At 36.7% G+C, this 14,938-nt stretch overlaps 1 protein-coding gene across 1 annotated transcript in view; it reads left to right on the top strand.

Moving 5' to 3' along the window:
* Positions 1-14,938, top strand: part of KIAA0825 (KIAA0825 ortholog) — a 357,903-nt gene that overhangs the window by 141,877 nt on the left and 201,088 nt on the right. Inside the window, exons 14-15 of the mRNA XM_039239394.1 lie at positions 3,354-3,533; positions 9,830-10,054. Of these exons, the coding sequence (XP_039095325.1) occupies positions 3,354-3,533; positions 9,830-10,054 (405 nt within the window). The remainder of the gene's footprint in view (positions 1-3,353; positions 3,534-9,829; positions 10,055-14,938) is intronic.

Below are 14,938 nucleotides of genomic sequence, written 5' to 3' on the forward strand. Positions count from 1 at the left end.
CTCCCCCTCCTCCCCCTCCTCCTCCTCCTCCTCCTCCTCCTCCTCCTCCTCCTTCTTCTTCTTCTTCTTCTTCTTCTTCTTCTTCTTCTTCTTCTTCTTCTTCTTCTTCTTCTTCTTCTATAAATCTAGGAGGGCAACTGACTTCAGTCCATTTGTGCTTTTCCAATAAGAAAACCTTCTGAGGCAATTATACAGGAACAGCTTACTGTGTTTTGGGGCAAAGGAGAAGAGAGAAAAAATTTAAAATCATATTTCATTGAAGCATCTTGATACATTTATATGGTAATAACAGCAATAATTAGTATTTTTATTGTAATTATTCCTCATGCCCCACCCCGTTTCTCCAGCTGTATTGTCACTGCACAGTTCATGGAGGCTTAGATTACTCATGCTGTGTCCATCATTTAGCTTCATCTCCCACCTCCCTCATAGCTGGCACACTTAAGCCATGCTTAAGTCTTGTCATGCTTATAAACTTCTACTCTTCCTTAAAGAGATAGCTGATACATGGTCTTCTCTGTGCTCTCTGTAAAAATTTAAAGTGTCATCTATATTCTCACAGTGCCTTATACTCAAATCACTTAGGTTTGGGATGATTGAATAATTGGTCATCCAAACTTGGATACTTTATATTTTTAATTTTTCTTAGTGTTTATTCATCTTTGAGAGAGAGAGAGAGAGAGAGAGAGACTCAGAGTGTGAATGGGGGAAGGGCAGAGAGAGAGAGGGAGACACAGAATTCAGAAGCAGGCTCCATACTCTGAGCTATCAGCACAGACCCTGACACAGGACTTGAACTCAAGAACCATAAGACTTGAGTCATAAAAACATAAGTCATATGCTTAACCGACTGAGCCACCCAGGTACCCAAAACTTGGACACTTTTAAAAGAGGATGGATGCTACTGGTAATTATGCCAGAAGAACAGATTTAAACCGAGTGCCCCAAGAAAAGCAGGGTGTATGGTTACCGTACTTATCCTTACATTGCTGTAACGGTTGGTTACCTATCTCTCATTCCCTCTGCTCACAAACCTATACACATATACACAGTGGGTAAATCCCTGGAAAGCATAGACCTCAGCATCTAGTGTAATATGACTGCTGACACATTAATTGATTAATTAAACCATAGGGATTTTATTGAAGGAGAACATTCTGGACTAGTGAAATAGCATAAACAAACAAAATCAGATGGGAGAGAACATTTATAAGATAGGGCAAGTAAACCAGTCTGTGTGGAACAGATGTTTGGGTTTGGACTATAACTTGGGGAAAGATTGTAGAAACTCCTGAGAGTCAGGCTCAGGAATTTCTAACAAAATGGAGGACCAGGGGAAGGTTTAAACGTGGGGGAATGACAAGAAGGATAACTGATAGTTGTATGTCAGAGGAAGTGGAGGGTGGGAAAGGCAGACAACTGCCAAAACTATTTGAATGAAAAAGATGGAAATATGAATGCCTAGTTAGAACTCTTTATCCTTTAACCTTTTATGCTTTAGACTAAAAGCTATAGAAACCCAAATTAGCCTGGTTTACCATAAAGGGGAATGTATATCAGCTTAGCTAACATAAATATAGGCATTTCTGGATCCAGGTTCTCAGTGTCATATCATCAGGAATGTTCTATCTCTCTCTTTTTTTAATGCTTATTTTTGAGAGAGAGAGAGTGAGCTTGAGCAGAAAGAGGGAGACACAGAATCTGAAGAAGGCTTTAGGCTCTGAGCTGTCAGCACAGAGCCCGATGAAAAGCTTGAACTCATGAACTATAAGATCATGACCAGAGCTGAAATCAGTTGCTTAACCAGCTGAGCCACCCAGGTGCCCAGGAACAGTCTGTCTCTTGGTTCCGCGTCTTACTGTATTGGATTTATTCTCAGTCAGGTCTTCCCCCAAGTAGCCATCAGTAACTTCTGGTTTACTTTCTATCAGCTTTGCAGCCCCATTGGAAAGGGAATGCCACTTTATCAGTAGTCCTAGCAAAATTCTTGAGAAGGGTTCTCTAGATAATGAGAATCAAATCACAGAGATAAAATTATCAAGAAGAAACATAAAAGTGATAAGATTCCAAATGAGCGTGGAGAAGAAATGTACTCATTCCAAAATGATTTAGATTGTATTTATTCAAGATATTTAAAGTGGCTCTGTCTTTGTGGGAATTCCTTAAATAGTTTTACAGAAAAACCTCTTCACTCTTTTCTCTTTTCTCAATTTTAAGTTTTTAAATTTTATTTTAGAGAGAGAGTATGTGTGGATGGGAATTGGGGAAAGGGACAGACGGAGAGAGAGAATCTAAAGCAGGCAGCACGGGGCTCCATCCCACAACCCTGGGATCATGACCTGAGCTAAAATCAAGTCAGATGCTCAACTGACTGAGCCACTCAGGCGCCCCTGAACCTCTTCACTCTTTAATGACAGGGCCTGTGGGTTTGAGAAACATTTGTAAATTTACTTGTAGAATTTAAAGCATAATTCTGAGAAGATTATAACTAAAATTTCCATAAAATTTATGTTCTGAATAAAGGGTACAACACAGAACACAAATACAGAAGAGAGCTACAAAGATTCAACTGGATTTAAATAGGTTTTAGATAACAAAAAATGTGTATAGAATAATTCTATTTGGTGTTCAAGTTATACATACATATATTCACTTAGATTCAATTAGATACATCTGTTCCTAATACAAATGAAACACTGCACCATATATGGACTATCACTGATTAGTGGGATTTGGTACAATATTAATTTTCTTAGTTGTCTGGAGTTTTTTGTTTTACAATTTCTAGAATGAATATATGTTAATTTTAAATGACAAAAGGAATCAACAAAAGTTTCTTTAAGAGAAAAAGAATTCTGGGGCACCTGGGTGGGTCAGCCGGTTTAGCGTCTGACTTCGGCTCAGGTCACGCTCTCTCGGTTTGTGGGTTCGAGCCCCACGTTGGTCTCTGTGCTCACAGCTCAGAGCCTGGAGCCTGTTTCAGATTCTGTGTCTTGCTCTCTCTCTGCCCCTCCCCCACTAATGCTCTGTTTCTCTCAGTCTCAATAATAAATTTAAAAAAAACATTGAAAAAAAAGGAAAAGAAAAAGAATTCTGACATAAAGGGAAACTATCCTTGCCCTTTGAGGTCATGTCATTGTGACCCTTCTCACATTCCCCCCTCTACAAATATCTGAAGTGTCTCAGTAACAATGTTGGGTTAGGTGGGCCTTACTCTGAAAGAATACAGCGTTTCTCTTATTATGTAAATATTAATCAGATACAGTTTTACTGCATTATGCTTGGGTAAGTGACAAGAATTTAATCACATTCACTGATACCTATCTTACTAAATCAATTTTATTCTTTCCAAGAACGTACCTTTCAAGAACAAGGTTCTGATGCAGATAATAATCTGAACCAAGGATCCAGCTTAATAGAAACCATCTTTAAAGTATTGTACCATTGCAATTTTTCTCCACAAACATTTGGAAATGTTTTCGTGAGCTACATGGAAGAAGAACAATTATGGGACTTTCTATATAACATTCCAGGTATGAAAAATTTACTGTTTGTAAAAGAAGTGTTTATAGATACTTAAATATATCCTAAAGATGCTTTGAAAGTTTTATTGATGTCACTTTTGACGAGTCTATTATTTTTAAAAGTTTATCATACATTTTTTTTTCAACGTAACAGTTTCTTTGGGGAATCATTAACCATTAGGTCTAATCAAATATAATATACTTGGGACAAGGTAGATTGAGGGGGAGAAATTATGTAATGCAGATTTTCTTTTTAAATTATTATTAGGAAGTGTCACCTCATAAAAACGAATTTTAGGGGCGCCTGGGTGGCTTAGTCAGTTAAGCGTCCGACTTTCGCTTAGGTCATGATCTCGCGGTTCGTGGGTTCGAGCCCCGCGTCGGGCTCTGTGCTGACAGCTAGCTCAGAGCCTGGAGCCTATTTCAGATTCTGTGTCTCCCTCTCTTTCTGACCCTTCCCTGCTCACGCTATCTCTATCTCTCTCTCAAAAATAAATAAAACATTAAAAATTTAAAAAAAATGTAGTTTAATATTTATCATAGATTTTGTTTTGCTATTGAGCGAGTAAGACATTAGTGACATGTTATTCTTGGATGCATTTTTTGACAAACTGATGGACACAACTGCTAGTCATTTTCTTTAAACATAAAAGGCATTTATTATTATGACCCCAGTGCCCATGTCTCTCTAAGGCAAGCACATCCTCTCGTTGCTTTGGGACCAATATGTTTTTCCATTTGTATTGTTCTTCTGCCTACTGCTAGAATGGATGTTAAACCAAAGGAGATTATATATCTAACTAGAAAGTGTTCATGGGTTGCCCTACCTCAGGGCCAAGTGAAGATACTCACCTTGTTTTATACTTAATATCTTGTCTTTAAATTACATATTTATTAATATCTTGGGGAAACAAAAATGAGAACCTAGTGGTTATACTGTTAGTCCCTTAACCATTTATATCATTTAAACTTGGCTTTAAACCTATAAACATTTTTATACACTGTTTTGGAAACTACATTTCCATGAAATAGTTGCTAAGACCCATATAAAAAAATCTAACTTGCTCATATTCATGGTTTCACTCTTCCTGGACTCTGACTATCCTCTAGACGTTACTTCAATATCTTTTTAGCTAGTTTAAGGTTATTATGTTCCATCTTCTCTTGGTCATTATCCCTGAAAAATAGTAATAGATAACTGTATAATGATTTTTAAAACCTGAATCTATCACTTAAGACTCTGTAATAACTATCTCCTCATAAAATTTTATCTCCTAGTTTCCATGTATTTCCTACTGTGATCTCTTTACACAAAGGAGGGAGAGTTTTCCAGTTAAAAAGTCTGAATTATTTCTGATGTAGACTTTATGGAACTGAAAAAGAAATAGCCTTGAAAGCCATTCTACCCTTGTTGTTTATAGCTATTTGGGTGAAGTGAGAGCCTAATTCTCTCGCAAGATTATAAAGAATTGGTGATCCACATGCTTCAACCACTATTTGTCTTTCAGCTCTTCTTTTTTTAATTTTTTAAAAAATGTTTTTTTATTTATTTCTGAGAGAAAGAGCAAGTGAGCAGCGGAGGGTCAGAGAGAGACACACACACAGAATCTGAAGTAGGCTCCAGGCTCTGAGCTAGCTGTCAGCACAGAGCCTGACACGGGGCTCAAACCCATGAATCGTGAGATCATGACCTGAGCTGAAGTCGGACACTTAACCGACTGAACCACTCAGGTGCCCCTGTCCTTCAACTCTTAAGTTCTTGAACCATTTTGACACTTAGCACAACACTGTACTGAAAATGACCTAGAAGATACCAATGGCCTTCAGGTGCTGCCATGAGAAAGTGACACTGCTACTTGCTCCTAATTAGTCTTCTCTTCATCTACACATTGAGCAAACCCTTCTCCACATGATCAGATAAGTCTCTTGAAACAGGTGTTACACAAATTAATACAGTCTGAGTTGTGTGGAGTGTTTTAAAGGATCAGAATTTCAGATTGGTGAAATATCCTTGGTTTTTGTATAAACTGTTTCTTCATAAACATTAAGTATCCTCTGGGTCTTGAATATTTTCTGGAACCTGAGATCTCACAGTGGTCACAAGGGACTCCACTTTTGTACAGTTATGTATAACATATGTACATAAGTGAATACTTGTTGGTATTATTATTTTGAACAAGCTTATCTGTAAGATCAATTATGGATAAGAAAAATTAATTTTTTAAATTTTACCTACACTTATTCCTTCTTCAATATCTTTTTTACTTTATGTAGATCTGAGTTTGCACTCTTACATTATTTCCTTTTACTCTAAAAAGCTTTATTTAACATTTCTTGTAAGACAAGTCTACTGGCAACCAATGTCTTCAATATTCGTTTGTGTGAGAAAATCTTTATTTATCCTTCAGTTGTGAAGGATACTTTTGCAGGGTACAGAATTCTAGGTGTTGTTCTTTTCTCCCCCTTGATACTTTTAAATATTTCACACCACTCTCTTCTTGTTTGCGTGGTTTATGAAAAGCTGGATGTTAATCCCTACTTTTGTTCCTCTATAGGTAAGGTCATTTTTTTTTCCTCTGGCTTTCTCAGGATTTATTTGCCTTTGCTTTTTTGTAGTTTGAAAATGATATGTGTAGGTATAGGTTTAAGTATTTATTCTGCTTGGTGTTCTCTGGGCTTTCTGGATCTGTGGTTTGTGTTTGATAGTAATTCGAGGGGAAGTTTTCGGTCATTATTGTGTTAAATAATTCTTCTGATCCTTTCTCTTTCTTCTCCTTTTGTTATTCCCATTACACATATTACCTCTTTTGTAGTTGTCCCACAGTCCTTGGATATTCTGTTGTTGTTGTTGTTGTTGTTGTTGTTCTTCTTCTTCTTCTTCTTCTTCTTCGTCTTCGTCTTCGTCTTCGTCTTCTTCTTCTTCGTCTTCTTCTTCGTCTTCTTCTTCGTCTTCTTCTTTTTTCCCTAACTTTGATCTCTTTGCTTTTGGGTTTTAGAAGTTCCTATTGAGATATCCTCAAGCTCAGAGATTCTTTTCCCAGCTATGTCCAGTCTACTAGTAAGCCCCTGAAAGGCATTCTTCATTTTTGTTACAGTATTTTTGATGTCTAGTATTTCTTTTTGGTTCTTTCTCAAGATTTCCATTCTCTACTTACATTGCCCATTTGCTCTTGCATGAGGTCTATGTTATCCATTAGAGCCCTTAGCACATTAATGAAAGTTATTTTAATTCCTGACCTGGTAATTCTGATTTTCATGTCTGTTTCTGATGTTTTCTCCTTTCAAAATTGTGTTCTTTGCCTTTTAGTTGTCTTGTAATTTTTCATGGAACCTGGACATGATATGGTGGGTAAAAAGAAACTGCTCTGAAGAGGGCTTTAGTGATGTGGTGAAGTGGGGGTGGGGGTGGGGAGGGGAAGCATTCTATAGTCCTATGATCAGATCTTTTAGAGGACCTTTGCCTCTGGACGGTGTACTTCACAAGTGTTTCTCAGCGTTTTTCTCCCATTTTATGTTGGAGAGTACAGCTAGAATGGGCTGGAATTGGGTATTTCCCTTCTTCTAGGTCAGTTAGGCTCTGATAATACTCCAGTGGGCTAGGCTCTATTTCAGTAGTTTCTCCTGAGGGCAGCCCTGAAGAACAGAGTGCTCTGACTTATTTCAAAATGTTCTTTTTTATCTTCCCTTGCCGGAAGTTCTTGGGGATTTTTCTCTGACATTTACTATGGACACCTAGTTGAACTCACAGAGGTAAAACTCACAAAAGTGGGGCAGCCTCCACATAACAGGGTCCTGCTTGAGTTTCAGCTCTCAGACTTGTCCACACTGAGCCTCTAGCAATTCATCAATTACAGTTCAGACTTCCTACCTCGGCACTGGTTCCCATGGTAGGCTCTGCTTATGAGTCTCCACTCCAGTAAGCTGTGACTCCCTGTATTTACCGTCTGCCACTCCAATCTCGGGGGCCATAGTTTGCCTTGTGTCCCCACCTCTCTACACATCCAAGAAGAGTTGTTGATTTTTCCATCTGTTCAGCTTTTTACTTGTTATTAGGACATAGTGGTGACTTCTTAGCTCTTTATATGCAGAGCTGGAAACCAGAAGGGCTTGTCACTTGCTTTTCTTTTTCTTCTCTATTCCCCTCTTCTTCCTATTTTTCCTTCTCTTCTTGCTAGATCTATATCTTATCCCTACTATAGGCATCTGTGGATATTACTTGATCCTTTCTATACTATTCTATGCTCAACTTGTTTCAGAACCCTGTCATAAAAACACGGGGCACCCTATACTATAGTATTGCAAACTTTACAGAAAATTCCTCTTTAATAATAATAATAATAACATATACTTACATGGTGTACATAGTGCCTACTATGTGCCAGTTGCCTAACACAAATTAATTCATATAATTTTAAAATAATTGTTTGAGATAAGATTGTTATTTTCTCTATCATTTGTAATATCTTGATTTTATTTTAAACATCAAAAAAATTTTTAACATTTATTTATTTATTGAGAGACAGAGGCAGAACATGAGTGGGAGCAGGGCAGGGAGAGAGACAGAGGGAGACACAGAATCTGAAGCAGGCTCTGAGCTGTCAGCATAGAACCCGACATGGGGCTTGAACTTATGAACTATGAGATCATGACCTAAGCCAAAGTAGGACACTTAACTGACTGAGCCACCCAGGTGCCTCACCTTGATTTTATTTAAAAAAAAAAGTAAATAAACCTACATTTTTAACCAAAGGAAATAGAGGAGTTTCTTGCTTTCTAGAATTTTTAGATACCTGAGAGGTATTTAATCCATGACTTCAAAGCATTCAACCAAAATAACTATTAATTATAGATATAGGAAGAAGGCTTCCTTATTCCTTTCAATGAATTAAAGTCTTGAGGCATCATTTAAAAAGATAGCCTGCTATATCCTTCACCATAAACAGCAACAGTGTGCCTGATGATTTCATCATGTTAAAAAATTAAACTCTATATTGGATATTACTCATATCCTCTTCAACCTACTGGTTTTCTTTTTATTAATGTTTATTTATTTATTTTGAGAGAGAGACAGTATGAGTGGAAGAGGGACAGAAAGAGACACACACAGAATTGAAAACAGGCTCTGAGCTGTCAGCACAGAGCCTGACATGAGGCTAGAACCCATGAACCATGAGATCATGACCTGAGGAGAAGTCAAACACTCAACCAACTGAGTCACCCAGGTGCCCCAGCATGCGGGTTTTAATAATGGATTGAGTCACTGGGGAAATATTACCTTGGGGTGCCTGGCCAGCTCAGTCAGAAGATCATGCAACTTTTGACCTCAGGGTCATGAGTTTGAGCCCCATGTTGGGCATAGAGATTATATAAATAAATAAATACATAAGTAAGTAAATAAGAAATATCATCTCAAAATTTGAGGGTAAAAAAACATATGTGTACCTTTCTGTATTGATTCAAGTGGTTATCCCAAGACTTTCCTGATATATTATAAAATAAATAAAATGTTATTGTATTTATCACACAAGTAATACATATTCATGGTGAGTACTATGTATTAGGAAAAAGAAGGTGAGTGGCAGAAAGAAGAAAAAATGGAGGATGGGAGGATAGAAAAGAAACGAAAGTGAAAGAAGAAAAAGGAAAGGAGGAGGAAAATACCTGAAATCCCATCAGGCATTGATAATCACCATTAACAGGGAGAATTCATCTTATAATTCGTGTGTGTGTGCGTGTGTGTTTGTGTGTGTGGTGTATTTAATGAAAATAGCATGTCATATTTTTCCTAACCTGTCTTTACTTTATTTTTTACTAAACAATATATGGCTTTGTTGTATAGATGGATATACCTTAGCTACTTAAACAAATAACTGATGATTATTGGACATTAAGATTATTTTCAATTTTCCTTTATATCCTTTACATGATTATAATTAATTTCTTAGGATAAAGTTCTAGAGAAGGAATAAGCGAGTTAACAGGTAAGTAAAATGTTAACAATTTGATATTATTGCGAAATTATCATCTAAGAAAATCATACAACTTATATTTCCATCATAGAGTTCCAAAACACTAGCAAATACTATTATTTCCTGTTATTTTAATTGCCATTTTCTTTATTAGTAGGAAGAAAGTTTTTTTCCCAAATGTTTATGGACTATTTATTAGTTATATGATTTCAAGGTAAAAAATAGCTATTCTTTTCTACAGCTTTAAACTAGATAATGAGAAACTGAATTCCAGTTGAATAAGACACAAAATATTGCCAGACTCTGCTAACTATAATATGCTGTCTGATTTTAAAGTCTCAACGTGCATGGAGTCCGAGCCAGAGGTCATCCGATGCTTGAGATTGGCACTGACTGATGCTATCAAGGACATTGTACAGCAGATAGTATTTGTGATGAGGTCTGGGAGAGACCGTGGGGCCAAACCAAACAGGCACAGTGTTCCTGAATGTTTGTGTGAGAGCATTCCAAAGGAATGGAATTATACTCCAAAAGAAACTCAGAAGAAAGATTCAAGCAAAGGTACCTTATTTTATTTTATTTTATTTTTTTTAGTAGGAACACATCATTGAAGAAGCAATTTTAAAAGATATGAAAGTAAGTAAAATTCTAAAAAATTTTGAGATTTCTAAACTATGTTAGTCCTTTTCCTGTCATTTCTGTGTATTTGGGACCTGTAATTTTTTTTTTTTTTTACCATGAACCTTATGACCAAGGAAAATGACTCAAATTGCCATCATCTTTATTTAACTGACAGCTCAGAATTTTCTGTGATACGTTGTGTTCATGTTAGTATTCACATATCAGTCAGTGATTGTAGCTCAAATCTGTAGCTTACCTCAAATCTGTTTCATAATCTACAGTTCATACTCTCAAGAAGATTGCTCTGATGTTCAGTTTAATATTCTTTCCTTGAAGTTTTTCCCTCTGCCACCACTAACTATTACTTTCTTTTCTTTTGTTAACAGACCTACTTGTGTAGCCTTTAGGTCAAAAATAGCACCACATTTAGTACCTACATAATTTCTTGGCAGAGTAATTTCCCCAGTACCTATGGTTCTGAATTCCATTCATTGTTCCTATTAAGGGTAGTGAATCTACTAAGTGTATTTTAGAACCGTGAGTTATATTATTGATTTATTTGATTAATTTAGTGCTCTCTTCTTAAATGGTTTCTTTGTACCTACGTGTTTCTGCATTATGAAATATGTAATGTTTTATTATGTATATTATGTAGACATATTAATGAATCTTCTTAGGATTTTTAAAATAAAACTTTTCCCTTCATATTAATCTTTAAAGAAGGATATTTTTTCATTAACTTGAGGAAACTTTCAATGGTAAAGTATTCCAACTGAACTTACTAAGTCAATTGAAGAGACTAGCCTTTCTTTCATTCTTCTCTATGGAGATCCTAACTAATGTGGCTCTTATCTAATGACCTTATATTACAAACTCAAATCAATTATCTATCTTTGACCTTTCATAGTAATGCTTTAATTCTGTCCAAGCCCTTTTAAACTGCCTTTGAATCTAGTGAAGCCATTTAATTGCAATTGGAAAATGTCAGCTTTTCATTACTTAAGTTCTTCCTTGTCTGAGTGGTTGCCATTTCTCCTTCATTCTAGCTTTTGGATATTTCATAGATTTTGAGCAATTCAGGAGGCATCATCTGTAGTTAATATATCATGCTGTATAAGTAGTGCTATTTTGTTGGTAGCTTTCAAGTAATTCTATTCATGATCAATTTTGCCTTCTACAGCATTCTGGAACCCTTCCCTAACATCTCAAAGAACTTCTGGTTCCAAAAAATGCTTACTTGTAGATATCAGTTTTTGTGATTTTCCTAAGTAATATTCTCCTATCCTACTATCACTAAGAGTAGAAGTACAATATTTATACAATGGACAACCATAAAGAGGTGCCAAGTCACATAAATGTGTAAAAGATAATGGTGTAGGAAAGTGACTTTATAAACCATTTTGTGCATTCCGGTGGATATGACAATAGGAAAATGCCATGATTCTCCATCTCTGACCTCTTTTAGACTGAAAATGCTCAACCTTTATTATCACTACAGTATATAAGACAGATTATATTTACTGGCCTGACATTAAGTCACTTATTCATTCAATAGATATTTACTAAGTGAGCTGCTACTACATACCAAGCACTTCAGTTGAGGCTAGAGATAAACTATAAAGAAAGTACCTTCTCTTGGTGCTTGAAGACTAGTAAAATTGGTTTGAAATGGGTGCAAACACCTCAGGGAGTGTACAAGAGAATTCTTAGTTGGAAGCCAAAACATTTAGATAAGGACAGAAAAATGAGTGTTTGGCATTCTTAAAAGATCCCTCCCTGGTGTGTTATTAATATCATCACAGACTCACATTTTTTTGTGATTAGTAGAATGGATTTATTAATCTGACATCAGCCTAAGTTTCTGATAGGAATTTGCTGTAAACTTTAATGAAGTAGTGAGGATCTGAGTACCTGGAGTCCTCAGATTTTCTAAAGTATACATAGAAGTGTAGGTGTGAAGAGAATTGGTAATCTTTACCTGATATCTACTTAGATTGTCAAATGTTTCCTTGGTATCTGCAGTTAAGCCCTCTTTTGAATAAACAGAACATAAGATATAATCTTTTAAGTCAAATGCTTCAGCATAGAATAGGGACTATATGACACAAACATATAACGAACAACAAAACATTTAAAATAATTTAAGAACACAGAGAAGAGTGGTCACAGAGGAATTTCTTAATTTGCTTTATCCATATTTTAAGCTTCATCTAAGCATATTCATCTGATAAAAGGAAAGCATTTTTCAAGGAACTATTTTTTACCAAGTACTGAGCTAGGTATTTTCAAATTCATTATTTTATTTAATACAATAGTCTTATGAGATCTTTCAAATATATGTTGCGTCCAATTTTACAAACTTACAAAGACTATTCCAGTGCATTTTTAACATGATTCTTAAGTTGTCATGAGTTTCTGTGGAGTCACTAGACTAGACATATGTTTTCCAAAAGCTTCATACTTTTTTAGAGCAGAGTGACTTCTTTAAATGTCACAAGTATTTTGAAAAATATTTCATGTTGTTTTATTATTTTTGTTTAGTAAAAACAGTAAAGAATTTTCATGGAAGAACACAAAGCTACCTTCTTTTGACTTGCACTTTGTTCCAATTTTCAAATTCAGTCATGTATGTAGTAGGTTAAAAGACCGTGTCTGGCTTTGTGGGATAGTCAAGGACTGATGGTTTGTTTTTTTTTCCATGCTCTTGAGGAGGTTTTAGTCTAGTTGTAAAGACAACTCAGCAAGACCAATAACATAAACAATAATAGGTGATAATGTAAAAGATGACAGCATGGCACATTATGGACCTAATTACCAAAGTGGTTGTGTAGAGAGTATGTTCAAATAAACTCATGAGAGGAGAGGACTTTGAACCAAGAGTTGAAGAAGATGGATGATGCATGGAGAGAAAGGGCAGTCCATGTGAGAGTGATGAGATATTCAGAAGTAAAAGCAGTGAGGGTAAAATAAAGATAAGGTTTACAGAAACTGGCAGAGGCTGGACTGTGGAGTGTTTTCACAGCAACACTCTGGAGACTGATCTTGTAACAGTGGAAAACAGCCGAAACAATTGTGGCAGAGAAATTACATAACAAATGTTACAGTATGTGAATTTGGCTTCACAACACAGGAAAGAGGCTGGGCATAGTATGAAGCAGGGAGATGAGTTAGGAGAAGACAGTAGTAGTCCAGCTAACATTTGTAAGGAACGGCTTTAATAGGTCGGTAGCCATGGTTACAGTGGGGTGAAACTATGTCAGACGAGGGGTAGGAGGATTTATTCACATGGTTACTATTTAAAAGATTTAAGGGCCACCTAGGTGGCTCAGTTGGTTAAGCGTCTGACTTCGGCTCAGATCATGATCTCGCAAATTGTGGGTTTGGGCCCCATGTTGAGCTCTGTGCTGATAGCTCAGAGCCTGGAGCCTGCTTCATATTCTGTGTCTACCTCTCTCTCTGCCCCTCCCATGGTCATGCTCTGTCTCTCTCTGTCTCTCAATGATAAATAAAGATATTTAAAAACTTTTTAAAGATTTTAAAAGAAAGAAGAAAAGAAAGGACGGGGGGCGGGGGAAGGGAAGGTCAGCAAAGCCAAGCTAGTTCGGGAGGAAAACAGGGAGCTGAAGTTGTAGGATTGCTACCCTGGAGAAAGACCAAGACTGAAGATTCTAGAATCATCCAGAAGAGTGGCTCTCAACAAGGAAAGATTTTGTCCCCAAGGGGACATTTCGCAATGCTTGGAGACATTTTTAAGTTCTCACAACTGAGGAGAATGTTACTTGGCATCTAGTGAGTATAGGTCAGAGATGCTGCTATAACATCATAACATCTTACAATTCAATAGGACACTCCTCCCAACAAAGAGTTAAACAGCTCAAGGTCATTAGTGCCAAAGTTGAGACACCCTGATCTAGAGAGGGAGGATCAGTAGATCCTTAACAGCAAACAGGGAGAGTGTATAGATTCATCAGTTACTAGGCAAGGACTTCTTAGCAACTACCTACATTTAAGAGGTGTTAGTATCAATCAGAACTAGGATGGGCCATAAAGAAACAAAGAAGAGTAATAAAGGTGACCATGAACCAGTGCGTTGACCCATTTATTCACCAAATATTTATTGAACAACTGATATATGAGGTACTAAATGTTGAGGGTATAACAGTGCCTTCATGAAGCTTATATTCTAGTGGAGAGTGACAGATAAAGAAGAATTAAGGAGATAATTAATTAGACAATGGTTAAGTGCTATAATAAAGGCAACAAAATGGTGTCTAATGATATGGAAGAAGTTTAAACTGAGATGGGACGAGCATGAAGGGATGCTTTGGATGGAATGGTGAGTGAAGGCTCCCCGAGGAAGTGACATTTATGCTAAGAAGTAGAAGAGGTGCATCTGGGTGTGGCTCAGTCAGTTAAGTGTTGAACTTCGGTTCAGGACATGATCTCGTGGTTTGTGGGTTTGAGCCCTACATGGGGCTCTGTGCTGACAGCGCAGAGCCTGCTTCACATCCTCTGTCTCCCTCTCTCTCTCTGCCCTTTTCCTGCTCTCTCTCTCTGTTTCTTGAAAATAAATAAACAAACATTTAAAAAAAAAAAAAAAAACGTGGAAGGAGAGGAGCCAGTCCTGACAAGACCTGGAATGATTCTGTTATGGATTTCAAGGGAAGAGGAGAAAGGTTTAAGAAAGTATTGAAGACCACAAAGAGGTCCAACAGGAGTGCCTTTGCATTTGTTAATTAAGAGAATGTCAGAGCCCTTTACACCTGCAGTCTAACAGACAAAAATATAACTAATCATTTAAAATTTTCTGATCTTCATTTGTGA

This window comes from Hyaena hyaena, unplaced genomic scaffold, assembly GCF_003009895.1.
Source record: "Hyaena hyaena isolate Hyena2069 unplaced genomic scaffold, ASM300989v1 scaffold_156, whole genome shotgun sequence".
Lineage (NCBI taxonomy): Eukaryota > Metazoa > Chordata > Mammalia > Carnivora > Hyaenidae > Hyaena > Hyaena hyaena.